At 55.5% G+C, this 27,753-nt stretch overlaps 1 protein-coding gene across 11 annotated transcripts in view; it reads left to right on the top strand.

The window, feature by feature from the left end:
- Positions 1-27,753, top strand: part of PITPNM2 (phosphatidylinositol transfer protein membrane associated 2) — a 126,708-nt gene that overhangs the window by 89,646 nt on the left and 9,309 nt on the right. For 10 of the 11 annotated variants that reach the window (XM_074321080.1, XM_074321084.1, XM_074321075.1 and 7 more), the window contains exons 2-14: positions 1,507-1,679; positions 10,679-10,893; positions 12,011-12,132; positions 14,638-14,865; positions 17,011-17,313; positions 18,225-18,320; positions 20,187-20,291; positions 20,486-20,556; positions 23,355-23,602; positions 24,031-24,220; positions 24,373-24,492; positions 25,001-25,275; positions 25,772-25,950. In XM_074321080.1, coding sequence (XP_074177181.1) covers positions 1,602-1,679; positions 10,679-10,893; positions 12,011-12,132; positions 14,638-14,865; positions 17,011-17,313; positions 18,225-18,320; positions 20,187-20,291; positions 20,486-20,556; positions 23,355-23,602; positions 24,031-24,220; positions 24,373-24,492; positions 25,001-25,275; positions 25,772-25,950 — 2,230 coding nt within the window. In that variant the 5' untranslated portion in view covers positions 1,507-1,601. Of the gene's footprint in view, positions 1-1,506; positions 1,680-10,678; positions 10,894-12,010; positions 12,133-14,637; positions 14,866-17,010; positions 17,314-18,224; positions 18,321-20,186; positions 20,292-20,485; positions 20,557-20,821; positions 20,993-23,354; positions 23,603-24,030; positions 24,221-24,372; positions 24,493-25,000; positions 25,276-25,771; positions 25,951-27,753 lie in introns of those variants that run through there. The other variant, XM_074321086.1, reaches the window with a different exon arrangement.

Genomic DNA, 27,753 nt, shown 5'->3' with positions numbered 1-27,753 from the left:
CAGCTGGGGCCCCGAACCCACGTGCTCTCTCAGAGCTGTGCTGGACCCACCTACCTTAAAGGAAGGTTAGTGACAATTTCTGTGCACTTGAGCATGACCTCTGGAGAGCGTAGCCACTCCTGTCATAAGTTCGGGGTTTGGGTTGATCAGAGAAGAGATAGGACAGAACCAGGAGGGGTAGTAACAGGCATTAGTGGGTGGCACATGGACAGGGAAACTCCTTCCCGGAGACAGTGATGTGGCACCACCACCCAGAGGGGGCCCATTTATGTAATGTCCCCCACCCTCTGTCTCTCTTCCTAGGTGATTTATTAAAGAATTTCTTTCAGCCCTGTGTAGCGATTGTCCCGAGTTCTGGTATATTCGATTTCCCCAATCTCGTTAGCCATCCAGTAATGCATTAGTGCCTGGGGGATGTGCAGGCCTCGTGCAGACGGTGCCCAGGGAGGCTGCTCAGCCCCCGCTCATCACAAAGCCGGTGTCCTGCCTCTGATGGCTGTGAACCCTCACCAACTACTGTCTTCCCGAAATATAAAAAGCGATTCTGATTCTGCCACTACCTGTCTTGGAACCCTTCACCCAGCTTCCAGTTAATAGCATGTAATCTCTCGGGAGGTGGGAGCCATTAACCAAATATATTTACAGCGAAGCCCCCGCCAGCTAGAGGACAGATTATGATGGGTGACTTTATTTTCCAGATCACTGGGAGCATGCCTCCTTCAAGAATTACAGTAAAAAAATATTGATGGCTTGAGGTGCAAGTGCTCATCGTATATATTCTGTGCCATCTCAAGTCGAAGCTACAATGAGTACATTGTTTATTTTTTAAATGGCTTGATTGAGACGTAATTCACATTCTACGCAGTCTACCCATTTAACTCATTTCTTTCTTGTACCTCCTAGACTTAGCCCAGTGTCGGCGGTAGAATAAAGTGATAATAGCTGTTGTTGGATTGGACTGAAACCATACTTAAGATCCCCACTTTTGGGTGACTCAGAATGTTCTTTCAGGCAGCAGTGACGCCATCTGCACCGAGTGACAGGAGCAGAGTACCCGGCACCGTAGTGTGCCAGACTGCGCATGCTTACATTTCTCACATCAACTTTTCAACTTTGCTTGTCCTACCTTCTCTCCCATGGCCAGCCGTCGTTACTGGTTGCCGTCACCGAGCCGGCCCCCAGCTGCTGCCCCGGACTGGGGAAACTGAGGCTGGGGCTCATTAGACCTGCATGTAAAACAAGAGCACGGCGCTGTTTGCTCTTAGGAGATGTGACGCCCCCTTCCCCCCCACTGGCCGGCCCTCACTAGGAGGATAACAATTCTTTATTTCCCTGTGGCAGAGAGTTTACGGTGTCCTCTGCAGAACTGCTTAGCAAACAGGAAAATGGAGGCTGGGGGGGGCAAGGGAACTTGCTCACGGTCACATGGTGGGCCCCCCACCCCGTGCTCTTGAACCCACCAGCCTTTGCGGAAAGTGACTCTCTTGTGCTCTGTCTTTCTCTCAGGGGTCCTTGGTGAATTCTGTCATGGTTATTTAAGGAACCTCGCCTAGAAGTCCCAACGCGCAGTTCCCCATCGACGGGAAGGCTTGGACTCCAAGATGATTATAAAGGAATATCGGATCCCTCTGCCAATGACCGTGGAGGAGTACCGCATTGCCCAGCTGTACATGATACAGGTGGGTTGTGGGGCTCTCGACACCCGCGTGGGGTGGGATGGGGTGGCGTTGGGGCCCTCACAGCACCGTGTCTGCCCCGCGGGCTCCTGGTAACTGTCTGAATTGCACGGGAGTCTGGCTGGCAAGCATGGCACTGGCATACGGTGGTGCTCAGTGGCTGTTTGTGGCATTGGATGGTCTCTCCAGTGCCGTACTCACGGCACTGAATACCCGTCGTCTCACTGATCCAGATATTATCCCCATGCGTGCTCGGCTCAGGCTGCTGTAACAAAACACCACGGACTGGGGCCCTTAGACAACAGACATTCTCACAGTTCTGGAGGCCGGGTAGCTCGAGACCAAGGCCCTGACAGATGCAGTGTCTGGTGCGGGCCCCCTCCTGGCTTGCAGACGGCCGTCTTCTCACTGTGTCTGACATGGCAGAAGGGGTGAGGGCGCTCTCGGGGTCTCTTTTTGTAAGAACACTAATCCCATCAGGGGGATGCCACCCTCATGATCTAACCACCCCCCAAAGGCCTGACCCCTTAATCACATCACATTGGAGGTTAGAGCTTCACCTGTAGGAATTTGTGAGGGGTTAGAGAAATTCAATCCGTAACAACCCATTCGACAGACAGGGAGGTGCGAGATGTAGAAAAGTTAATGACTTGTCCGGGAGCACACAGCCTGCCTCCCAGCTCTAGGGCCACACTTTCCTCACTAACCTGGGCTGCCTGTGAAACAGCAGTGGCAGCGTCGTGGCTGATTTACAGATTCACGAGTGAGTCTGAGGATGACAGCTTCCTGTGACAGGGCAGAGGACACCACCCACCGCAGCCCAGACATTGCTGGCCTCCTACTCCGTGCCTGTCTAACCTGGAACATGGGGCCTGGAGCCCCAGATCGGTCTGACTGTGGCCCAGACATGCCCACTGCACCCAATCACTGGGCTCAGTGGCCCCCATCTCAGCTTCCCTGCCAGCCTCTTGCTCATCCCCAGTGCCCCAGCCCTTTGCCCGGCCTGGCAGCTTCCCTCCCAGTTGAAGGTCTGATTATGAATCTGCTCCCGGCTCAGCTCTGGCTCCTTTGGGCACGTGGATGCTTCAGTCCAGCCTCTGGCCGTGCTGCCCCCGCCAGTCTCAGGGTTGTCCTTTGGTGCCGTCAGGGCAGGGAGAGCCTGCGCCGGCAGGGCCTCCACCTCCAGGCCTGGGTTTGCTTGGTGCTCCCACCCTTCAGCCCAGGTCCCGGGAGTTAGTTATGAGCTCCCTGCACAGCTCCGGCCCCTGGCTCCCTCCTGGCAGGAGCTCGATGGAGCTCCTGGGGTTTCACCAGGTTCTCAACATGGGAGCTTGACTGAGACGAGAACAGAAGGCAAACTCAGCCTCTCTGGGGGGCTGTTTGCTCCAAGCTGCTTCAGACGCACCACTCAATTCCCTCTTGAACCACTTACCCCATAATTATTCCTAGAGAGCCGGGAGAGAAGAGGCATCCACCCCCCGCACCCTCCGCCCCCAGCTCTGAGCACCCTGGAAATTGCTCAGCCTGTTCGAGGATGAGGCTGATCTGTCAAAGCCACTGTTTTTCCTGTGGCATCTCTAATTCCCATTCAAGCCAGGGGAGCCCCAGACCACAGCAGGCAGCCCCTCGGCTCCACGTGGCCTGCTAGGGCAGGGGGCTCCGAGATCCTGGGGGACTGGCTTTCGTCTTCTAGGCTAGCCAAAGCTCTTTGGAGCATTTATTCACCTCTAACTCTGGGCTCTTCAAAAACATCTGCCATCTTCACCTCCTCTTTTAAGGTGGTTTTTTTATTTGTTTGTTTGTTTGTTTTTTAACATCTGTCCTTATGACTCTAATTAATGCAAGACATTCCATGGGCTCCTACGTGGTACCTCCTGTGAGCTCAGGGTTACCTGTGTACGCTCCACTGATGTCTGCCTGCCTCTCGAGGCCCACCTCCCCTGCTCCTGCTCCCACATTTGTCTCACCTGCCTCGGGCCCCAAGCCCTACCCACAGGGGTTTTTGGGCCGCTGCCGCCAAAAACCGTTGGGCTTTTATTAGGGAGAAGTAGTACAACCATGAAGGAAATTCAAGTTTCCCCGGGAGTTATTGATGAGGATTTTACTGGAGAAATTAAGATTATGGTTCATTCACCCCTGACTATTTCCAATATTCCCTCTAAAACTCGGATTGCCCAATTAATAATTTTGCCTAGGATAAAAATAAAGAAAAGTAGACAAGACCAAAAACGAGGAGATCGAGGCTTTGGTTCCTCGGATGTGTATTGGGTTCAAGAAATAAAGAAAGATCAACCTGTTTTACAGCTTAAGATTGCTGGGAAAGATTTTCAAGGGCTTTTAGATACTGGAGCCGATGTGTCTTGCATATCTGCGCAACATTGGCCATCTAATTGGCCGATGCAAAGTACGAGTACAAGCCTGCAAGGTATCGGTCAGTCTCACGCCCCACAGCAAAGTAGTAATTTGTTATCATGGCAGGATGATGATGGTCATCAAAAAACATTTCAGCCTTATATTATTCCCGGTTTGCCGGTGAATTTGTGGGGACGTGATATTATGAGCAATATGGGAGTTTATCTTTACAGCCCGAGTGTTCAAGTAACTCAGCAGATGTTTGATCAGGGGCTTCTTCCCGGGAAAGGCTTAGGGAGCGCAGGACAAAAACGTCAGGAACCGTTCGACTCGTGGCGGCTGGCTCGCCACAAAGGCAGCAGCTCCATTTTGTGGGAAGAAGATCAAGACGTTAGTTCATTTCCCACTGGTCTCATTGACCAGCTGGGCTTGCAGCTAAGAACGGTCCTGCCTTCTGAACCACCGGCCTCCTCGGTGAGGCTGTGAACAAGATGGCATGAGCTCACGTGCCAAATGCCTCATACGGTGCCTCACCAGTGCTCAATATACGTGTTGTTGAAGGTTTAAACAACAAACAAACAAACAAAGTGGGCCTGGCTGGGAGAGAGCCTTCCTTCCACCCTAGGAGCGGCCCAGCAAATGCTTAACTCAGAATAAGCCGTCAGAGGCTCTTGGTCAGGACCCTGGACAGCTCTGAGAGCGGCCGCTGTGGGGGTTTTTGGTCTTCGCCCGTCTGACCCTCTCCATCAGCCCCAGCGTTTCTGGCTGGGATGCTCCTCCACCCACCCACCCTGGGAGCCTCCTGCGTTTGAAGGGTCCTGACTTCAGGTCTGTGCTTTCTTTGCACCGGGCCTCAGGTGCCCCAGGTCCTGGGGAGGGAGAGGGCAGGGTTTCCCACCCAGCCCTTGCAGACACAGTAGACAGGGCTCATGGGTCAGGTGTGAGTGCCCCTGGGGAGCCGGGCCTGTCTCTGCTGCTCGTCTGCCATCTCCACAAGAGGCACCATGGCATAGCTTACAGGAATGGCTGGCAGAGAGAGCTTGGTCCTAAGTGGTGGGACGGACAGTCACAGCTGTGCTGGGGAGACCTGCCCCCTCATGTCATCGCTGGTGGGGAGCCAGGGGTTAGCCCTCAGGGCTGCCAGCTCCTAAGCTGAGGGAGGTGCCCAGGCTTGGAAGGACCAGAATCCATGTGTTCACCTGCCCAATCTTTAACTAAACACCTGCTGTGTAGAGGTACCAAAGTGCTATGTGGCGATACCACATGGGGCCAGTCTGGGTCCCAGCGGCTCTGCCACTGCTAGTTGTGACCCTTGTATCCCTGAGCAGCCCACTCTATCCATCTCCTGTGAGTGACTGTAGCCATCGGCCCCACAAGGAATGATGGTAGCCTGAGTGCCAAGGGCCTGACGTAGGTCACCTGCTTTAATCCTCACCATACCTCATCATACCTGTAGAGGTGGTATTATTTGTCCCCATCTTACAGATGAGAATTTGAGGCTCAGAGATGTCAAGGAACTTGCCCGAGGATGCACAGCAGGCTCTTTGCAACCAGGCTTTGTCTGCAGGTGTGGCTGGCTGCCTCTTCCACGGTGCTTGGAGATCTCCTAGTCCACCCTAGCTCTTACCTTCTCTGAAGTCACAGCTATTGAGGGATGGAGCAGGATGCCTCCAACAGCCCCCCAAAAGCCTCCAAAGCCCCTGTACCCTCCCCTGCCCCCACACAGCTCTACCCTACTCCTCACCTCACACACACCTATCTGCATGAGGTCACCTTGCAGGTGGCCAGGCCAGGGTCAGTGTGCTCAGCTGCATGCCAGCAAATGTGCTGCTTGCAAAAGGCTGTGTGGCTGAGGGCTTGGCTCTGCAGTGGGGCTGAGGGTGGGGGCTGGGCGGGAGGTGGCGAGGGGCTCACCTGTCTGGCAGGTGTGGGATCATAGGGGGCCGTTCCCATTTTTCCCACAGGCAGACAGAAGCTCACCCACAGGAGGTGATGGTGGGCGCTCACCCAGCTGGTTGACTAGTTTCCCCCCAAAATTCAGGTCCACCCAGAACCTCAGACTGTGACCTTATTTGGAAATAGGGTCTTTGAAGATGTACTTAGTTAAGGATCTTGAAATAAGATCATTCCGGATTTAGGGTAAGCCCTAAATCGGATGACTGATGTCCTTATAAGAAGAGGACAGAGAGAGACAGGAAGTTGGCCATGTGATGATGGAGGCAGAGACTGGAGGGACACGGCCACAAGCCAAGGAGCTCCTGGGGCCAGTGGGACCTGGAGGAGGCAGGACAGATGCCCCTGGAGCCGCCGAGAGAGCTGCTGCGGTGGCCATGCTGGCTTTCCCGGGAGGGGAGTCTCAGAACGACTCAGACTGAGGTCACCTGAGTGGACAGGGGACTTCTGTGCAGCCCCTGAGGCCAAGTGCAAGGGACCCTCCCCACCCTGCTCCCTCTCCGGTTGCCTGTCCCTTCCCCACCCTTGGCTCCCTGGCAGGCTGGGCACCCCTCCTCAGCCCTAAGAGACTCCACGTGGCCCTGGCCCTCACACCTGCACACCCTCTTCTCGCTGAGCCGCCCAGCACCCCAAATGTGTTCATGACAAAGCGCCATGAACCGGGTAACTTAATGCAGCAGAAACGTCTTCCCACGCAGCTCCGGAGACTGGGAGTCTGAGATCAAGGGGTCAGCATGGCCTCGCTCCCTCTGAAGGCTCCAGGACAGGCTTCTGCCTTTCCTCCTCCAGCCTCTAGTCCACCCCGGCGTTCCTTGGCTGGTGGCTGCATCACTCCAGTCTCTGTCTCCATCGTCACTGTGCCGTCCTCTCTCTCTGTGTCTGTGTCTCTGTTTCCTCTTTTTATTAGGCCCACCCTAATCCAGTAGGACCTCACCTTAACTCATTACATTTGCAAAGACTAGTTCCAAATAAGGTCACTATCCGAGGGTCCGAGTGGACACCAGTTTGCTGCAGTACTTGAACCATCATACCAAGGCTTAGGCAGATAGGTAGCCCCCTCCCCACTTAGAGTTTTGGAAACTGAGTTCAGAGGAAAGCAACTGTCCAGGATGAGAGGGAGTTGGTCATAGAATTGGAACTAGAATGCACTTATTTGCCCTGTAAATACCAGGGGTGCCAAAAAAATGTATACGCACTTTAAGCAATGTTATCTGTGTGTTACTTTTTGAAGTTGAATTGAATTACATAGCAATGCGTAGTATGATGTTCACTCAGAAGACAGCGTTAATCAACTGAACGCTAGCGTCATTCGTTGTATTACAATCTTAATACAGTTTTTTTTTCTTTTTTAAAATGTTTGTACATTTTTTGGCACTCTGTATTTATCGAGCACCTACTGTGTGCTGAGGTGTTTTCCTTCAGGAGCACATGATGTGGGCCAGCAGGCCCTGGCATCAAACAGGTGCTGAGTTCAAATCCTGGTCCTGCCACTTAGTGACAGTAACCTCGGACAGGTGACTCCACCTCTCGTGGCCTCCACCTTCCCATCTGTAAATTGGGGGTAAGAGTCGTGCCTCCGGGGGTCGTTGCAATAACAAAAGGGGAAAGAACAGGCACAGCGCTTAGCACAACCACTAATTAATGAAGTGACTGGAAGAGGTGGGCGCTGACTGAGAAAGTGTCCCGGAAATGGTTGCTGCTTTCATTATGGAATCTGGGCCACATTCTAGGAGCTCCTTTAAGGAGTGAGGGACGGGGCCTCCATCTGGGGCCTCAATCAGGGGCTTCTTTTTTCTTTTCCTGAAGGAGACTAGTGGCTCTGGGCCACAGACACATAGCATATCTTTGTGCCCTGGGGAAGGTCAGGGCTGTGGGGAGTACCTTGTGCCTGCGTGCGTGTGTGAGCACGTGCACACTTTCTGTTCAGGAAGCCGACTGAAGGTGGCCTTGGCGATGTGGTCACGTCACCGTGGAAACAGATGCTCGCCTTCGAGTCCCCAGCATCTCAGCATCTTGCTGCATAAGCAGAAACCTGAGCTTTTGGATATTGGGAAGGACACTCGTGACAGAGAGGCAATAAGAGGTGGCTCGGGTGTCGTAGCTGTCAGGCGGTGCCTCGAGGCCCCTTCCCACCCCCCACATTCGATCTCTGAAATCTTAGTGAGGACGAGAGGCAGGATTGGTTTTTGTGCCTGTTTGGTTTGGTTTGTACACCTTTATCGAGATGTAAGTCACCCCCACACAATTCACACACTTAAAGTGTACAGTTTAGTGGGTGTTAGCATAGCCGCAGAGTTATGAAACCATCACCACAGCCAATTTTAGAACATTTTCATCTCCTCAAAAAGAAGTCATTTTGGGCAACATCCCCCAGCATCCCTGGGCAACCAATAATCTGCTTTCTGACTATGGATTTGCCCGTTCTGGACATTTCATATAAATGGGATCACACAATACGTGGGCTGTCGTGTCTGGCTTCTCGCCGAGCCTCATGATTTCAAGGCTGTAGCACGTTGTAGCATGTTGGTGCTTCACGTCTGTTTATGACTGAGTGATATTCCCCTGTGTGGATGTAATTTGGTTGTCGATTTTGCGGTTTGTGGCCATTTGGGTCGTTTCTACCTTTCAGCCATTGTGAGTAGTGCTGCTGGGAACATTCATGTAAAAGTTTCTGTGTGTCAATGTATGTTTTCATTTTCTTGGATGTATACCTAAGGAGGCAACTGCTGAGTTCATATGGTAGCTCTGTTCAACTTTTTGAGGAACCGCCAAACTGTTTTCCACAGCGACTACACCATTTTCCATGCCCACCAGCCATGTATGAGGGTTCCAGTTTTTCCACACCCTCACCAACACATGTTAATTGTTTCTTTTTAGCCATCCTCATGGGTCTGAGGTGGTGTCTCATGGTAGATTTGATTTGCATTTTCCTAATAACTAGTGATGTCGAGTATCTTTCCATGTGCTTGTTGGCCATTTGTGTGTCCTCTTTGGAGAAATATCTGTTCAAGTCCTTTGCCCTCTTTTGAATTGGGCTAGTCCCTTGTTGAGTTGTAAGAGTTCTTTGTAGTTTTTGGATACAAGTCCGTTACCAGATATGGTACTTACAAAAGTTGTCTCCCATTCTGTGGGTTGTCCTTTCACTTTCTTCATAGTATCCTTTGATGCACAAAAGTTTTAAAAATTTGATGAGGTCCAGTTTTTAGTTTATCTTTTGTTTTTTGTTTTTTGTTTTGATTGCTTGTGCTTATGGTATCACATTTAAGAAACCATTGTCAAATCCAAGGTCATGAACTGTTGCTCCTACATTTTCTTCTGAGACTTTTATAATTTTAGCTCTTATATTTAGGTCTTTGATTTATTTGAGTTAATCTTTATGGTGTGAGGTAGGGGTCCCACTTCATTCTTTTGCATGTGGATAGCCAAGTGTCCCAGCAGCGTTTGTTGAAAAGACTGTTCTTTCTCCATTGAATGGTCTTGGCATTCTTGTTGAAAAATAATATACCTGTATAGTATACTCTAGATATATGGGTTTATATCTAGAGTCCTGACTCTATTCCATGGACCTGTCTATGCTATGCCACGGTCACATCATTTTGATCACTGTATTTTTCTAGTAAGTTTTGGTATAGGAAAGTGTGAGTGTTCCGACTTTGTTTTGTCTTCAAGTTTGTTTTGACTATTTAAAATCCCTCTCAATTTCATATGAATTTTAGGATGAGTTTTTCCATTTCTACTACAAAAAAGACCATTGGGATTTTGATAAGGATTGCATTGGATCTGTAGATTGCTTTGGGGAGTGTTGGCATTCTAATAATATTAAATCTTCCAGTGCACGAAAACAGATGTCTTTTCATTTATTTAGGTCTTTCATTTCTTTCAGCAATGTTTTATAGTTTTCAGCATACAAGTCTTTTACCACCTGGTGAAATTTATCCCTAGGTGTTTATTCTTTTGGATGCTATCGTAAATGGAAATAATTTCCTGATTTTCTTTATGCGTTGCTTTTTTTTTTTTTTAAGTGTATTTTTCCAGGACCCATCAGCTCCAAGTCAAGTAGTTGTTTCAATCTAGTTGTGGAGGGTGCAGCTCACAGTGGGCCATGTGGGAATCGAACAGGCAACCTTGTTGTTAAGAGGACCGCGCTCTAAACAACTGAGCTAACCGACCACCCCTTTGTGCATTGCTTTTGCATGTTGATTTCGTATCCCACAACTTTGCTGAATTCATATATTAGGTCTAACAGGTTTTTAGGGGGATTCTTGAGGTTTTTCTGTATATGCGATTATGTCATTGAGATCGTTTAAATTCTTCCTTTCTAGTTTGGATGCCTCTAATGATTTCTTTTTCTTGCGTAATTTATCTGGCTGGGACCTCCAGTACAATGTTGCATAGAGGTGAGAAAGCGGACATCTTCATCTTGTTCCTGACTTTGGGAACACTTTCAATCCTGGGACAGGCAGGAGTCAGAATGGAAGAGTTTGCATGAGCCATGCTGAGGTTCGGCAGGAACTGTGGCCTGTTCAGTCTCCTTCAAAATTGCTAGGGTGTGTGGAGCCTGGGTCTGGATTTGGGGGTCCTGAAGTGAAGAGGAGCCAGGCTGGTTGGCCCCTTCAGCACCCAGGGGCCCAGTACTGAGCCCCTTCCTGTTTGCAGTGCTCTGGCCCCATACCTTATGGGTGCTTTTGTTCCCACAGAAGAAGAGCCGCAACGAGACGTACGGTGAAGGCAGCGGCGTGGAGATCCTGGAGAACCGGCCGTACACGGACGGCCCCGGCGGCTCCGGACAGTACACACACAAGGTGTATCATGTGGGTATGCACATCCCCAGCTGGTTCCGCTCCATCCTGCCCAAGGCGGCCCTGCGAGTGGTGGAGGAGTCCTGGAATGCCTACCCCTACACACGGACCAGGTGAGCCTGTAGGAAGCACCCTGCAGCATAGAGTCCAGGGGCAGCCCTCCATGTGGGCTCAGCCCCTGCCCCTCAAGGAGCCCAGGCTTCTGGGGGGCTGAGCCTCCGTTCCAGGTGGGGGCACCCTGAAGATTCCCCGGGGCTCCCCTCAGGGAACAGGCAGGAAGAAGAAGCATGCACACATGGATACCTTCCAGCCTGCCCAGGGGAGGGGACCGGGAAGGTGTGAGTCCAGTGAGGGCCTTCTGAGACCCCCTTGCCATCTGGGAAGGCTCAGGGAATGCAAACCCACTTTGATGTTCGCCTGAGAAAGGAGGACAGTCAGCTGGCTGGGAGGAGGCACGAAGGACAGTAGACCAGACGGCCCAGATCCTGTCCGACCCTGAGGCTTTCCGCTCCGAGGATGTTTTATGACACCCATACTGAGCATCCCCTTGGTAGGGGGTTCTTCACTCTGTGCCCCCACCCCACCCAATGTAGCCGAGCACACCTGGGTTAGAACAGCTGGGGGCTGCCCCCAGCTGGCCGCCCCCTTGCTGTACAGGTGGGGTCCCCACGAGTCCCCTAGGGCGTCCTTCTCCACACGTGGTGAGGGCCTAGACCTTCCACGGAGGTTGTTTGTCCTTCTAGCACCACTTACGTCTGCTGGGCTCATCTCCAGCCAGGAGAGAGGGGCCGAAGGGCCGTTCCCTTGTTGCCAGTCCTGATTCCTTGGGGGCCAGGGGTCAGGGGGTGGCATGTCACACGAGTGCTCGCCCACGTTCAGCCTGCTTAGCAGTAGGCCGCCATAGCTGTGCTTGTGTCCACACCATGCCTTACATACATGGACGATGGACACAGGGCTTCTGGCAGCTTCCTGCAACATCTCCTTCTTCCCCCGAACCCATCCCTCCCTCCTCCAAGCCTGGGCTGGGCTGTTCTTGGGACAAGGTGAAGGTCCAGGAGGCGGACGGGACAGATGAGTCTCGGCCACCACTCCAGCCTCCTTCTCCTCCCACCTGGGCCCCACGTGGGGCCCGTCTCTGCTGCCCAGGGTGGTCCGGCAGGCCCTGGCCCAGCATGCCCCACGCCCACCCCCTCCAAATGCCGGTGCTGAGGGTGCTTCCTTCCCCCACAGGTTTACCTGCCCTTTTGTGGAGAAATTCTCCATTGACATCGAAACCTTTTATAAAACTGATGCTGGAGAAAACCCCAACGTGTTCAGTCTGTCTCCGGTGGAAAGGAACCAGCTGGCGATCGGTAACTGTCCACTGTGACACCCCTGCCCTGGGAAGGGCAGGACCCTGCAGGGCCGTGTTGTGGGTTTCCCTGTCCATGCGCCCCTCGCTGCTGCCCCTTGTCTCCTGGCCTGGCAGGTACCAGACCCGCTTCTGTCCTGGGCGAGGCAGTCAGAGGGGTGAGCAAGCCTCAGGGGGTGCCAGGGGAAGCAGGATAGGTCTTCTTGACCCCATTTTCCTGACATACACACTGAGGCGAAGTGCCTTTCCCACCCTGAGACCCTTCCCTCTGTCCTTTCGGAGTGCCCCGATCCCCAGAGGTACACATGTATATGTTCAGGGGCCATCTCAGCCTGACAGCCATGCATGAGTGCAGTGGGCCTGGCTGGGGCCTGTGTCCCCTTAATGACAGGTGGCCTCTACTCCACTCCCCTCCAGCTGACTATGCCATGCAGGAAATGGCCCCATTTGTTAAATCTGCTTTTTTCAGAGAGGCCAGAAATCAGGATTTTCATGTGAAATCTCCCAATTCCTAAATGTTGACAACTCATTAAAAATCTTTGTAAAGAAACCTACACTGGCCAAACAAAACACATCTGTGCATCAGATGCAGCTCCAGCAGCCACCGGTCTGCAGCTCCGGGTCCCAGGCCCAAAGGAGCGAGTCACGTGAGGTGTTTTGGGCAGGTGCACGGCTGGCAATGGAGAGGTGGCTGCCGGCGCCCCAGGAGCGAACTCCCAGCCTCTGATGGGAGTGAAAGGCTTTTCCCTAAGACCCCCCAACCCCCTCCCTCCTGCCAGAGTTTTTCAGCCCCATTGGCATCTGGGAGCTGTTAGTTTGCCAGCACTGCCAGAACAAAGTACCACAGACTGTGGGGCTTAAACATAGAAGTTTATTCACACAGTTCTGGCGGCCGGAAGTGGGAGATCAAGGTGTCAGCAGGGCCGCCTCCTTCTGGGGGAGAATCTGCTCCAGGCCCCGCCCCTGGCTTCTCGTGGCTGCTGACAATCTTTGGGGTTCTTTGGTTTGTGAACACATGCCCCCAATCTCTGCTTTTATCTCCACATGGCGCTCCCCCAGTGTGCGTGTCTGTGTCCACACGTCCTCTTTATAAGCACACACCAGTCATGTTGGATGAGGGTCACCCTAATGACCTCATTTTAATTTGATTACTTCTTTACAGGCCCCATCTCCAAATAAGGTCTTGTTCTGAGGTACTAGAGGTCAGAACTCCAACATATGAGTTGCGGGGGGCGGGACAGCACATTCCAGCCGGAACAGGAAGGAAGGACCCGGCATGACGCAGGTCCTCTGGCAGCTCTTATCTGGCCAGCATCAGCCCCGGCCTGAGCTCCGAGGGCTCCCTCCGGAGGCCTCCTGCCAGGGTCCCCAATCCCAGCCCTCTCCTTGGTGGCCTTTCTGCCTGAGCAGGCGAGGTGTGTGGTCTGCTTCTGGAAGGACCTTCATCCCTCCCTGAATGCCACTGCCCTTGGGCTGCCCCTGACCCCTCACTGGTCTTGGTGGAGCCAATACCTGTGTCTGCAAACCGTAGCCCAGACCTGGTTACAGCAAGCCGGGGAGATGAGGCAGCCAGGGCTGGCTGGGGCAGAGACCCCCAAGTGCCATCATCCCACACATCCAAAAGAAGGGCTCAGAGCCGTGCACTGTGTCCTGGGTTCCTTCTCAGCACGTGTGTCCCAGCCCTGCTAATGCATGGGCCTCAGGAGACAGCACAACAGGTGGTTCTGACTTGGGGGGAGGAGGAAAGTGACAAGGGGTGGCGTGGCTCATGTCCTTCCCAGTGGCTGCCATTCCTCTTGTCCACTCTTCCCCCGGGTCCTCCCAGCCCCCAGCCCCATGGTGTGTGCTACTTGCTGTCAGGCCCGTCCTGGGCCCCTGCTCCTGCCAGTCCCTTCAGACGGCCCTTCCGGTCTCCTCCCTTCCGTCTAGGAGGGGTTTCCTACAGGCCAGCCTGACTTAAGACCGGATACAGTGCCACTTCCCCCTCGGCACCATCCGGGCACTTAGCCTGGTGAGAAATGGCCGACGTATGCAGCCATATCCCCATCTGCTTCCCACCGCGTGGACAGCCTGGTGGCTCCCCCAATCCCTTACCTCTCGGTCAAAAATCAATGCTTCTGGGACAGTCTCGGCCTCCCAGTTCTACTCGTGTAGCTGAAATGCCACCTTTTCTGGGAAGCTTTTCCCGGCCTCTCCTCTCATCCCCCACCCCCTCCCACACCCCCCATGCTTCATCAGCCCTTCATCTGCTCTGGAAAGTGGTAGAATGGAAACATGGGGTTTGCTGAACTGATTTGAAAGGGCAATGAGGAAAGACACAGGCCTTGCAGTCAGGAGAGCTTGAGGTCAGAGTGGCCCAGAGCCCATCCCCATGTCAGGCCCTGCCACTTCGCGGCCTAGGGCCCCGTAAGGATTTGGCGGTGGCAGGGACATGGGGAGGAGACGGACAGGGAGGGGTGGGAGGGAGGTTGGGGCAGAAGTGGCCACTCGCAGGCTCTCCCTGCAGACTTCATCGATATTGTCAAGGACCCCGTGCCCCCCAACGAGTACAGGACGGAAGAGGACCCCAAGCTCTTCCACTCCATCAAGACGCAGAGGGGGCCGCTGTCTGAAAACTGGATCGAGGAGTACAAGCGGCAGGTCTGCCCCATCATGTGCGCCTACAAGCTGTGCAAGGTGGAGTTCCGCTACTGGGGCATGCAGTCCAAGATTGAGAGGTTCATCCACGACACAGGTGAGCGCCTGCGTCCCCGCCTGCCCGCCACTCTGTGCCGGTCAGTTCTGCCTTCTGTCTTACTCCCAAAAGCGGATTCCAAAGCCCACGTGCAGCTTCCCACCTGGTTTGTCTCGACCACCTGTAAACACCTGTCAGGCCCCTCCAGATGGCAGACAGTGTGTGTCGTCCCCAGGGAAACCCAGGACCCTGCCCCACACATGCTCGTGACCAGTTTGTGTTTGTGACATGTAGTGCCACTCCCTGTAGGGGAACAGTCCCAGGGGACAGCCTCTCTGCTACTCATCAGGACCTCTCAGCACCAGAGGCCCTGCCCCAGCTCTGCCTCCCCCGTTGGGCTGGAGGTACCAGGGGCACAGCTCTTGGTCATCTTGGTGTCTCTGTACCTCGCCAGCCTGGCCTGGAGCAGGCGCCCAGGGAACAGGTGGACCAACAGATGACCTGGCCCAGTTCGTGCTGACCGGACTCCTGCTCCCCTACAGCCCTCAGCTGTCTACCTGTCCCCCAGGTCATGGCGTGAGCTCAGTGCCAAGCGCCCGTCCCAGCCCAAGGCTGGTGATCCAGGAGTGGCACCTGGGCATCACCTTTTGACTCCAAGAGCAAAGAGACTTAGTTTAGACGTGAACAGAGCCACGCTGTTGATAGTGTGCTTCACACATGTCATTGTCAGCTCACAATGACCCATGAGGGTGGCCACTGTCAACCTTGTTTGTGGAGGAAACTGAGGCCCAGTGCTGGGTCTGAACCCAGATGTCCCAGCAGGCAGGCGCCTCTCATTGGACGATCTGCTCAGCATGGGTGCTGCCTGACCCCAGTGTGGCATGCCTGCCGCCGCAGCCCGGAGCTTGGTGGGGCGTGGACAGTCCCGGCTGAAGGAGGGCGCCCGCCCAGGAGCAGGGCTGAGAGGGTCTCCCCAGGCGGGCCCTTAGGAATGAGAGAGTTAGAAAGGACAGCTGGGGAGGCTCAGTGGCCTTTCTTTAGGGAAGTGTAAGATGTGTTTCCTGAGACAAAGTGACATCCCTCCCAAGCCTGTCCCCTGGCGAAACTCACAGCAACAGCTTTGTCAAAGCAAACGGACAAACAAACAGTGAAAGTGAGCCAAAGGCCCATTGGCAGGAAAAGGAATAAATTTAAATGTGGCGTTTCAACCAAATAACTAGATACCAAACAGCCGCAAACCCCAAACACACCCCCCGCAAAAAGCAGCAAGTGGCAGAAAAATACACGCAGTGCGACAGACACAGAGGAATGCCAGCAACATGCAAATCAACCCAACATATTGGGTAGCAAAACACACCTGTGTGTTAAAAGCAGAAAGAAAAATCAGTGATAGACACAAAATTCAAAATGGACTCTCTTGGGGCGGGGGGAGGAAGATGAATCCGAGAGGCCGTCCCGAGCTCCGAGCTCCGTGCCTGCTCCCTGCTCCCTGCTGGGTGGTGGGGATGTCGATGCCTTATTTCTGCTTAGTGGTTTCTTAACCAGCTTTATTAAGGCCTAATTTTACATGCCATCCACTTCACCGGGCATTTAAGAGGACAGTTCTGTAAGTTTTAGTATATTCCCAGAGTCGTGTACACAGTTCTAGAACATTCCATCACCTCAGAGTCTTTTGTTCCTGTTCACAGTCACCCTTACTCCCACCCCAGCCCAAGGCAGCCCCTATCCTCTTTTTGTCGCTATAGTTCTTTTATTCTTTCTACCCTGAAAGCTATCTTATTTTATATATATTTATATTCTATTTTAAAAAGAAGGACCAAGCTGCTTTGGACTTGAACTTGATTTCCCATGGGAAATTCGACAGGAAAAGTGTGCTAGACACTGAGACAGAAGTTCTCCTCCTGCAGCGTGCCCCCTAGGGCAGGAACCCCCAAATTCAGTGTGGCTTCTGAGCAGACACATTGCCTTGGGAGGCCCCTCTATTCCAGTGGTAGAGCCCCTGTGAACGTGTGAGGCCATCTGTGAGGCAGACCTCTCATTCTCAGGTGGGGCAATGATTTTCTGGAGGCTACACAGTGAGTGTGCGTCAGAGCCTGACCTGCAACCTCGGGGCACCTCCTGGTCCCAGGCCTGGCCCCAGGGGCCTGTGGGACCGGACTAATGTCGCCTCTCTTCTCCGCTCCCCCCCTCGCCCCCGGGGCGCAGGCCTGCGGAAGGTGATGGTGAGGGCACACCGGCAGGCCTGGTGCTGGCAGGACGAGTGGTACGGGCTGAGCATGGAAAACATCCGGGAGCTGGAGAAGGAGGCACAGCTCATGCTGTCCCGTAAGATGGCCCAGTTCAACGAGGACGACGAGGCCGCCCAGCTGGCCAAGGGCGAAGGCGGTCAGGACCAGGCCCCCGGAGAGACCCCGCAGCCCGGCAGCAGCAGCGAGCCCCTGGCCGGCCGCTGCCTGAAGAAGCAGTGGTCCACGTCCTCCAAATCATCTCGGTCGTCCAAGCGGGGAGGTGAGTGTCCCCGTCCTCTGCTTGTCCACCCCAGTGACAGCTCTCAGCCCCTCCCGAGGCAGCCCCCGTGCCACTTCCAGGTAATTCCAGCGCCAGGAACAGGCTCCTGCTTTCAGACCTTGTGGGCCACAGCTGCAGGGAGTTGGGACTGATCTCCTGCTTGTAGGAGAAGCCTGGGGCGTCCCCCCCACAGCAGGTCCCCCAGGCTCACCTCCACAGCCCAGGTAAGGCAGGTAGGCTGGCCGTGTGGCAGCAGCCAGGGTTGCAGGAGGAAGGGGTCTCTGCTCCGAGGGGCCTGAAACGCTTCAGATCCTGAGAAAGGCCTTTCTAGGGGGGAACTTTTGCGAATGTGCCATGGCCTTTGTGAAAAAACAGGGCTACTCCTATAAAGCCAGGAGCCCCCGCTGCACATCCAGCTTTTCCCACGCCAGGCTTGTCTGTCTCTGTGCTGAAGGGGTCTGTGCAAATATATGCGTGGATACCTTTTATCTCACTCACCTCCCTCCCCTGCCCTGTGTTCCCCTGTCGGCTCTGCCACAGGAGAGTTCAAAGAGCTCACTCCCGGGCAGGCCCAGGGCAGAGGCACAGGAGCGGATGATGGCCGGTGTGACTGCATGGCCCGGCCTTACACCCGGTACCCTCCCAGCACCATGTCCTCCCGGACACCTCTGCTGTGTGCCAGGCGGGCTGGGAGGGGCCCATGTGAAAGTTCCAGGAGCTTCCACTGAGATGAGCCAGGGGCCACTCCGCCCCTCGTTTTACCACTTCATTCTCTCCCAAGCCCTCCTGGCCCTTCCTCCAGCGTCTCACCCCTGCCTGCCCTCCTGGCCCTTCCTCCAGCTTCTCACCCCTGCCTGCCCTCTGCCCCTCAGCCCCGTCCTGCTGGGTCAGTCTGGGGTTTTGCCTTCCAGCCAGCCCTTCCCGCCACAGCATCTCAGAATGGAGGATGCAGAGTATTGCCCGGGACTCAGACGAGAGCTCAGATGACGAGTTCTTCGATGCTCACGGTAGGCAGGCTCGGGGAGCACTCTGGGGTATGTGCGGGGGTGCGGATTGAAGTGGCAGTTACCTATGGAAAGTCCTGAGTAAACGGCACAGTATGGGGGACAGGGAAGAGTCGAGTGATGTCACCAGCAGTCTGGGGTCTCAGGTTCACCCCAACCAGACATCAGTATGTGCACTGGCCCTCGCAGGTAGGGACTGTTCTCTTGAACCCCCCAGAAATGGCTTTTCAATCTACGGAGGCCTTTTTTCTGTATGTGAATTTGTTTCCATAAGAAGCTTTGTAAAAGCATAACTTCTTATCGTTTTCCAATTGTTTTGTAATTACCTTATTTTTTTTCTTGGTTAAATTAACACACATCTAATGTAGAAATTTTAGAAAATGCAAACAAGCAGGAAGTATGTGAAGTGCCCATTTTCCCACCGACCCCGACATAAGCACTGAGCCCACAGCCAGCCGCCTGTGCTGGGAGACAGTACAGAACACTGGCTTGTTTCATACCTTGGGCACGCCTCTGGAGGAAGTAGGAGGGGCCTGCAGACAGGTCTGGGAGATGGGTTTCCAGTTTGCAGTTTACAAGGCAGGACACAGGCTCAGAAAGGGACTAGGACTTGCCTATAGGCACACAGCAGGCAGAGGCAGGGCCAGACCCCTCTCCCTCCACCATGGCTTGGAGCTAGCAGAGAAGCCACCTAATTATGGCATCTTAGTTAACTGGCCACCCTTGAGGGAAAGAACGTGGGAGTCAGTGTCCAGGCAAAGGGAAGTGCCTGTTTTGGCCTTGCGGCGGGGACCTGGAACAGGTGACATGTGGTTCCTAAGCTGGCCTCTGTACCTGGGGCCTCCCTGAGGGTGGGGAAGAGTGTTTTGGGCATCGCACCCCCCAGTACACCCACAGTCAGGCCAAGAAGCTGGGCCCCTCCTGGCTTTGTGCCCCTGACATGAGGAAAATACCCATCTAATGTAGAAACTTTAGAAAAAGCCAGAAAAGAGGAGAGACAGCAAAACCAGGGGATGCCCGAGCAGCAGTGTCCTGGGGAAACTGGCCCAATGACCCATCATGTGGGGAGAGGAGGGACCAGCAAATGCAGAGCCCAGACAGCTGCCTCAACCCAGTGGTCATGGATCACATTTTGCAGAAAAGCAGAAACGGGTCATGGATGGAGTTGCTTACAGCAGCGCTTATCACTAAGCTGTTAGTTTTGTGGACATTGAAAATGGTCAGGAGCATCAGCTGACAAGAGGGGAAGCAAAATGTGGTCCGTCCATGCAATGGACTAGGATTCGACATAAAATACTACAATGTGAATGAACCTCAGAAACGTGATGCTGAGTGAAAGAAGCCAGAAACAAAAGGACTTCTAGTATATGATCCCATTTCTAGGAAATGTCCCAAAGAGGCAAATCCACAGAGCTAGGAAGTAGATTGGTGGGTGCCAAGGGCTGGGGAAGGGGAAATGGGGAGTGACTGCCTAATGAGTTTGGGGTTTCCTTTTAAGGTGATGGAAATATTCTGGAACTAGACAGAGGTGATGGTTGCACAGCTTTGTGAATGTACTAAATGTTACTTTAAAATGGTTTAAATGGTGAATCTTACATTGTGTGGATGTTACCACAATTTTTTTAAAAAAAGGTCAGGCAGTGTCTGTCCTGCCATGTGTGCGGCCATGTGTCTGTCCATGTGTCTGTCCACTTAAGGAAGAAAGAGAGCAGAACTAAGCACAGAGGGGCACATTAGCCACAGAAGTACGGGAGCCCCCAGAGCCGTCATTCCTAGCCCCCCACTTCCGAGAGCAGACCTCTTATTGCCCTCCCACCCCCAGTCCCTGCCCTCAAGCATTGTGCTGAGGCCCCTGTCTCTCCTCCCCAGAGGACCTGTCTGATTCTGAGGAAATGTTCCCCAAGGATATCACCAAGTGGAACTCCAATGACCTCATGGACAAAATCGAAAGCCCTGAGCCGGAGGACACGCAAGGTAACCGGCTTGGGGGGCTACAGGGCCCGGGGCCAAGCCTCTCCTCTCTGACCCAGCTCCTGCACAGTGCAGGGCGTGGAGGGGGGGTGGGCTGGGGGACACCCTGGGCCCTTGTCATGGTCACAGCACCTGTCTGGTGGGCCTGGGCTGCCCAGCTGCTCCTCTGCTCACAGCACCCGCTGCTTCTGTTACAGACAGTCTGTACCGCCAGAGCAGCCCCGAGTTCAGGGTGGCCTCCAGTGTGGAGCAGCTGAACATTATCGAGGTGGGTGTCCGGGGGGCAGAGGTCTGGGGCTGTGTGGCTGCTGGTCCCCAGGGCTGCCAGGGGAGGGGACAGGGTGCAGAGGACCAGTGCCAGGGGGGCTACCCACAGCCTCCCGTCCGCCCTGGCCTGGGCCCCATGGGAGAGAGGCCGGGGCCCACCTCCCCTGATGTCCCTGAGAACCAGTGGGGACTGCAGATGGCCCCCAAAGAAGGACCTAACCCAGGTCCATCCCTGGAAAGTCAAATAAGAAATTTGTAAATTCCAGAACAAACATAAGATCTTCATCCTGGGCCTAGCCTTCCTGCAATCCCTGAAGAAAAAAAGCTGGAAGGGGAGGAAGCAAAAGCCATCTAGGCGGAAGTGATGTGGCTGGCAACCGCCACCCCACTGGGGACAGGCGGAGCTCTCAGTGCCCAATAAAGCTGTCTTGGCAGAGCGCCTGTGTCTGCTTTGGGGGTTCTTTGCACAGAGTTCACACCCCTTCTCCTCCTCCACCTGTGGGCGGTCAGAGCTGTTTGCTATGAGGGCAGGAGCCAGGGCTCAGCGGGGCTATCACACGCTGTGGTCACTGCATGGCTCTGGCCTCAAGCTGCCCAAGGTGGACTAGGCCCCTCGGGACTCGGGAGCCCTGCGGAGTTTGACTGGGTGGGGTGGGGAGGAAAAGCTTCCATACTGCCCTCCCCCTTTTGGGGTTTCCTGCTTTGAGGTCTGAGGGAACTGGGACCAGGACATTGAGATCCAATTGCTGGTTAAAGGCAATAGAGCAGACGGGCCCCTCCCCACTTGTGTGGCACACAGCTCTGAGGGCCCCTGGAGGGGCAGAAGGGGCCTGGGCTCTAGATCTGCTGAGGGATGTGCATTCTGACCCAGCCCCAGCTCTGGGCACCGCCATCCAAAGTCAGATTCCTTTTGCTCGCAAAAGCCCCCAAACTGGAACCTTCTCTCCTGGCCTTGTGGAAGGGGGGGTCAGCTTTATGGAGACACTGACGGGACCCCCTGGCTTCCTAGGGCCCCGTCGCCCCACCTCCTATGGGCTGTGTTCCCCCTGGGTTCCTACAGGGGGTGCCCCGTAGAAAGCAGGCTAAATGCGTGAAGTTGTGTCTCCGACTGGCCTCTGGGGGTCTCTGAACAGTCCCAGCAGATGGGCACAGGCAGGATTCCCTCAGTGCCCCACTGCCTAGTCTGCCCAGCCGGTGACTAAGTGCCACTGGACTCTGCCCCCCGGGAGGCCGCTGTAAGACGTTTCTTCTGTGAGCCCCCAGCCTGGCCCAATTGGGGCCACGTGGAGGTTCCATCCTGGCCTGTGGTCTGGGTGACTGGTGGCCCCGACCTGCCCTGGCCTGTGAGTTCATTCCTGTTTGGTGGCCTGGGGACAGGTGTCACTCCCGAAGCTCTGCTGGGTGTCGTTCCCAGGCCCCACGGCCTAGCACTGGCCAATGACCAGTCCCCTCCCGGGGACGAGGCGGCCGAGTACAGCCCAGCAGCCTTCCTCCCACCTCACTTTTCCAAAGCCCTCTACTGGTCAGTGGCACCCGGCCCATTCCTGGCAGCCTCGCCAGCCCCTGGTCCAGTGCCCACACTGCCCGCCCCTCTCCCAGGCTCTGTGTTGACACTTGAGACCTGCTGCTGCCCCACCTGCTGCCATCTGGTGGTCCAGTTCCGGGCCAGCTGCCCCCACATGGGCCCTCAAAATGGCTTCAGCCCCTTGGTATGTCTCCCTGGTTCCTTGGGGACAGGCCCCTCTCTTCATTCAGCCCTTTCCTACCCCCCACGCCTCCTGACATAATATGGGCACAGCAAGTGCACACTAGGGGCCCCTCTGGGGCCCTGGCCTCCCCAAGTTGCACACCAGAAGATGAACAGAGGGAGAGGCCCCGGGGGATGGGGCCACAGCCTGGGTTAGCAGGAGAGCACGGAGCTGGTGGCAGGAGCTCTGGGTTTCAATCCAGCTTGGCACTAATGCGCTGTGATAAGTCCCTGGCCTCTCTGGGCCACCTCACCTCTAAATGGAACAGTTCCAAGTGCGAATGTGTGCAAGTCTCAGGTCTCACTTTGGCTTTACAAGCAGGCCTGACAGCTGGAGGTGGGGTCATTATCCCTCACAAATTAGGGGGATTCAGGTGGACATAGCTGCATTGCCCTCCCAGCTTTAAAAGGCTGGGGGGGCTCTGCTCCTGCTGGGACCTCTCTGCCCTTGGGACCTTGGTCTTATTGAGAGTCCAGGAATGGCATGGCCTGAGGACCTGGGAGCAGGGGGCAGGGGTGGGGGCTCTATAGATGGAGGGAGAGCTCAGAGCTGCTGGCGGAGTGGCCCGTCCCTCTTAAGTGAACCTGTAACTTTGAGCTGGCTGTGGCCCTGCCTGCTCAAGCTGGGACAGACCCAAACCTGAACGGACACACAGACACACAGCGGGCAGGCAGTCCCAGAGGCCCAGAAAGGGCTGAGCTTCTGCCTCCCCAAGGCCAGAAGCCCCAGTAGCCCCTTTCTGGGCCCCCCAACAGCAAGTGCAGTGTGCTCTCAGGGAAATACACCCCCCCCCCTCCCGTGTGGCCTGTACCCTGGTCAGACTGGCAGACGCCAGCAGGGCTGCATGCGGAAGCAGGAAAAGGACCAGCTTGGCCTCCCCAGGGGAAGGGGTGAGGCAGCTGACACGAGGCTGAGGAACTGGTGGAGGGGTTCTCAGAGGGAGCGAGTGGGCCTTGACAGGCCTCCCCCCAGGGTGGCAGGGGCCTCGGCCAGGAACTGAGTTCAGGGGAGTTGATGCCCGCCCTCCCCCCACCCCATCCCCCCTGCACAGGACGAGGTCAGCCCCCCGCTGGCCGCCCCACCCTCCAAGATCCACGTGCTGCTGCTGGTGCTACACGGAGGCACCATCCTGGACACGGGTGCCGGGGACCCCAGCTCCAAACAGGGTGACGCCAACACCATCGCCACCGTGTTCGACACCGTCATGCGCGTGCACTACCCCAGTGCCCTCGGCCGCCTTGCCATCCGCCTGGTGCCCTGCCCACCCGTCTGCTCTGATGCCTTCGCCCTGGTCTCCAAGTGAGTGCACTGGTCTGCAGCCGCCCGCCCCACCTTCCCTGAGGGCTAGGCGACCCCCGTGTCAGACACCCGTCCAGACACCCAGACCTGCCTGCCAGCCAGCCCGTTCTGCCCAGAGGTGGCAAAACCTGTGCAGATGGCTGGGCAGAGTCAGGAGGGCCAAGACCCAAGACTGAGTCTCAGTTTCCCCACCTGTGATGCGGGGGTGCTGACCTGCCTGTGAGATACGGGGCCTTACTCCCTGGCCCTGCTCCCGAGCCTGCCCAGGGCCTGGCCTGGAAGTGTCCCCACCAGGTTTGCCGAGTCATGGCTGAGGCGCTTAGGGTGGCAGGTGGCTCCTAGCCTGCTGCTCCTCGGGACAGGGGAGCCGGGTCCCTTGGGCTAACCTGAGACCACCTGCTCTCTTCTGACCGGGCCCCCTCCCCCAGCCTCAGCCCTTACAGCCACGACGAAGGCTGTCTGTCCAACAGCCAGGACCACATCCCCCTGGCTGCCCTGCCTCTGCTGGCCACCTCCTCGCCCCAGTACCAGGAGGCAGTTGCCACGGTGATCCAGCGGGCCAACCTCGCTTATGGGGACTTCATCAAGTCCCAGGAGGGCGTGACCTTCAATGGGCAGGTGAGTAGCGCGGTGGGGGAAGGGAAGACAGAAGCCCTGCAGGGTGGGCCGGCCTGGACCTCCAGCCCAGCTGGGGCAGGGAGTGATGGCTCTCCCAGCCCGTGCCCTGCAAGCAGGGCCAGCACTCAGACCCACGGCCTGTTCCCCTCCAGGTCTGCCTGATCGGAGACTGTGTCGGGGGCATCCTGGCATTTGATGCCTTATGCTACAGCCACCAGCCAGTGTCCGAAAGTCAGAGCAGCAGCCGCAGGGGCAGCGTGGCCAGCGTGCAGGTACCAGCTTCCCCCGGCCCCCAGAGCAGGACCCCCTCCAGGATGGGGACTGTCTCTCCCTTTGGCTCCAAAGACACCCCCCCCGCCTCAGTAAAAGTGATGGAAGAGCAGAGGCTGCCAGTGCAGGTGCCCAGAGGGATGAGGTGGGTGCGTGGGACAGTGAGCAGCTGCAGCCAGTGACGAAGCAGGGCTTGCACTGTGGGGAATGGGGTCTGGGAGGTGTGGCAGGACCTGAGGTCCCTGTGCCGCAGACATCCTATGGCCTGGGCGGGGACGAGGTCAGAGGGAGATCCCCAGGGTCCAGGTGGCCAGACCAGGCCAGGAATGAAGGCAGCAGAGCCTGGCCAGTGGGCTGGGGGGACAGTGGGAACACGGGTGGGGGGGTGACAGGGTTTTCCCTCCTCTGGCTCGGTTGAGGGGCAGGCTGGATGGTGGTCAGGAGGAAAGACACTGAAGAGAGGGCCAGGCCAGCGGCCACCGGCAATGAGCCTGCATGGGGCTGTTGCAGGACACTGAGCTGCTGTCCCCGGGCGTCCTGGTGAATGCGGCACACGGCAGCAGCGGCAGTGGCGGTGGCAGTGGCAGCGGCGGTGGCGGCGGCGGTGGTGGTGGCGGTGGCGGCGGCGGTAGCCTGGAGAGCAGTCGGCACCTCAGCCGCAGCAATGTCGACATCCCTCGAAGCAGTGGCACCGAGGACCCCAAGAGGCAGCTGCCCCGCAAGAGGAGCGACTCGTCCACCTATGAGCTCGACACCATTCAGCAGCACCAGGCCTTCCTATCCAGGTGGGGGTGCCGTGGGGACCTGGGGGGAGACCATGAGGCCCAACCCAGGGAAGGATGGGGACTCAGAGGGGGACAGCCATCAGCCGGGGACTGTCAGGCCGACAGCCAGTGTGAGAGCCCCCTGCCCTGGCTCTGGGATGTCTCTACTGGGCCCACAGCTCTGCAGCCAGGACAAAGTGTCCTGTAGGATGAGGCTGTGGTCTTGTACATGCTGAGGGCTATCTTGAGCCAGAGGGAACAGATTGTCGGGAGTGGGGTGGGGGGCAGTACTGACCAGGGGCAGCATGGTCCCCATCAGGGCTGTCCCTTGAGAGTCTGGGACCTGCTGTTGCCAGACGTGTCCCAGCAGGCCCTAGGCAGCTGCATCTGAAAGACAGCACAGGGGTCCAGCCTCGTTTGGGCCTGATGACCCCTGGGGAGCCTTCTTCAAGAGGCTGAGGCTAGGCCATCCCTGAGAAGGGCCGTGGTGTGACCTGGTGTGTCCTCCCGTCTGTAGCCTCCACGCAGGCGTGATGAGGAATGAACCCAGTTCCCGCCGCTCAAGCAGCTCCACCATGCTGGACGGCCCAGGGGCCCTGGGCAAGTTCGACTTTGAGATCACCGACCTCTTCCTCTTTGGGTGTCCACTGGGGCTGGTCCTGGCCTTGAGAAAGACTGTCATCCCCACCCTGGATGGTGAGAGCCCTGCAGGGGCAGGGTGGGGCAGGTGGTACATGAGCAGGGCAGAGGGTCTCAGTGGACCCCTGCCATGAGGCCATGGCAGAGTCCCAGGTCCCTTCCTGTGTCAGCCTCTTTTCTGTCCTCCCGACTAAGGGCCCATCCCTCTCCCATGCTCCTGCTTCAGCAGCTTAGTCTCTGGCCCCCAATACCTGCTGTTTCATTTCATCTTTAAGGCACCCCTAAGAGCTGAAGTCCAGATAGGAAAGGGACCCTTCCAGGGTCAGATGGGGATAGACTCAGTCTCCCAAGCCCAAGGTCTTTCCAAAAGGAAGAAATTTGAAGCCTGACATCCCCAAAGCCGAGCAGGTGTGGTGGCCTCCCAGCCCTAGACGTGCCACAGCCTTGCTGGTCCAGTCTACACAGGGGGACATGACTCAGGGACTGAGGAGCCTGTCAGAGCAGTGGTCCCTGCTTGGTTATCCCCAGGATCAGCCCAGGGAACCCTGCAGGGCCCAGGTTGTGTCCCAAGGTTGCAGAGGGGGAAACTGAGGCTGAGAGAGGTGTGGACACTTGTCCAAGAGCAAATAAGCAGTGGCTTACATATATGTGCACAAAGTCGTGGGGACAGTGGGGTTATGTTACAAAGAATGGGGAGGAACTACGCGTGTGGATAGGAAAGATTCCAACATTTTTTTGTGTTAAATGGAAAAAAAAACCCACAAAGTTCAAAAAGTATAGCATATGTTCCTCCTTGGATGCATTTTAAAAGTGAGATACATACTACTGATAGTTTATACAGGTTCCCCCCACTATCCAAAAGTAGAGTGTTCCTATGAAATCGTTCCTAAGCTGAAATGGCATAAATCAAAGACTCAGTTACCATTAATTTATATGGAAAATTTTTTGTGTTCCCAGACCCCAAAATGACCTACCATATCTGCTTAATTACGCTGTTTTACGATAAGTGTAACATCCTTATAAGGTCTGTGAGGCTTTTCTGATACCTCAGGACACACCTTGCTAATAGCTTCACAGAATGAGTGGAGATAAAGCACAGATGCTGACACAGTTCAGCGCTCCTGTGGCTGGATGCGGAGATGCTGCGTGTAGTTCCGGGAAGGTGCTGGGCGGGGCCTCTCGGTGGGGCCACTCGGTAGTGGGGTCGCTCAGGTGCGCGCTGCCTCTGCAACAGCTCGCGCGAAACAAACGCCACTTTCTTTTTTCTTAAAAGCGAAAGTGTTCTTTGGATTTCCTTTGGTGAGTGAAAACAGGTCCCTGACTTACGGTGGTTTGACACACGATTTTTCAGTTTGACGATGGTGCAAAAGCGAGACGCATTCAGGAGAAACAGTACTGTGAATTTTGGTCTTTGCCCGGACTAGCCAGCGGTATACAGTACAGGCCTCTCTCGTGATGCTGGGCTTCATAAAACAGGCTTTGTGTTGGATGGTTTTGCCCAACTGTAGGCCCATGTAAGCGTCCTGAGCACGTGTAAGGTGGGCGAGGCCAAGCCGGGAGGTTCGGTAGGTTAGTGTATCAAGTGCATTTTGACTTAACGATTATTTTCAACTTCAGGTGGGTTTATGGGCACCTGACCTCAGGGTAAGTCGGGAGTATCTGTACTAATAATACAGGTCTTTGCTAAAAGCAAAGTGACAAAATGCAAACTTTCGAAAATCGGAGGATACTTGTACTTACATTGTCACTTTCATGTGAAGTGGTTCTGACAGCCTCGCAGACGTTTCGCATCCCCGTAGGTGGGTGCTTCCTAAAGATGCACGTGTCGCTGCAGCCGCGGGGCTCAGGGGTAGAGGCATC

Source organism: Rhinolophus sinicus, linkage group LG16 (genome assembly GCF_036562045.2).
Source record: "Rhinolophus sinicus isolate RSC01 linkage group LG16, ASM3656204v1, whole genome shotgun sequence".
NCBI classification, from domain to species: Eukaryota; Metazoa; Chordata; class Mammalia; order Chiroptera; family Rhinolophidae; genus Rhinolophus; species Rhinolophus sinicus.
The sequence above is the reverse complement of the archived record's forward strand: the minus strand, read 5'-3'. Positions and strand labels throughout refer to the sequence as shown.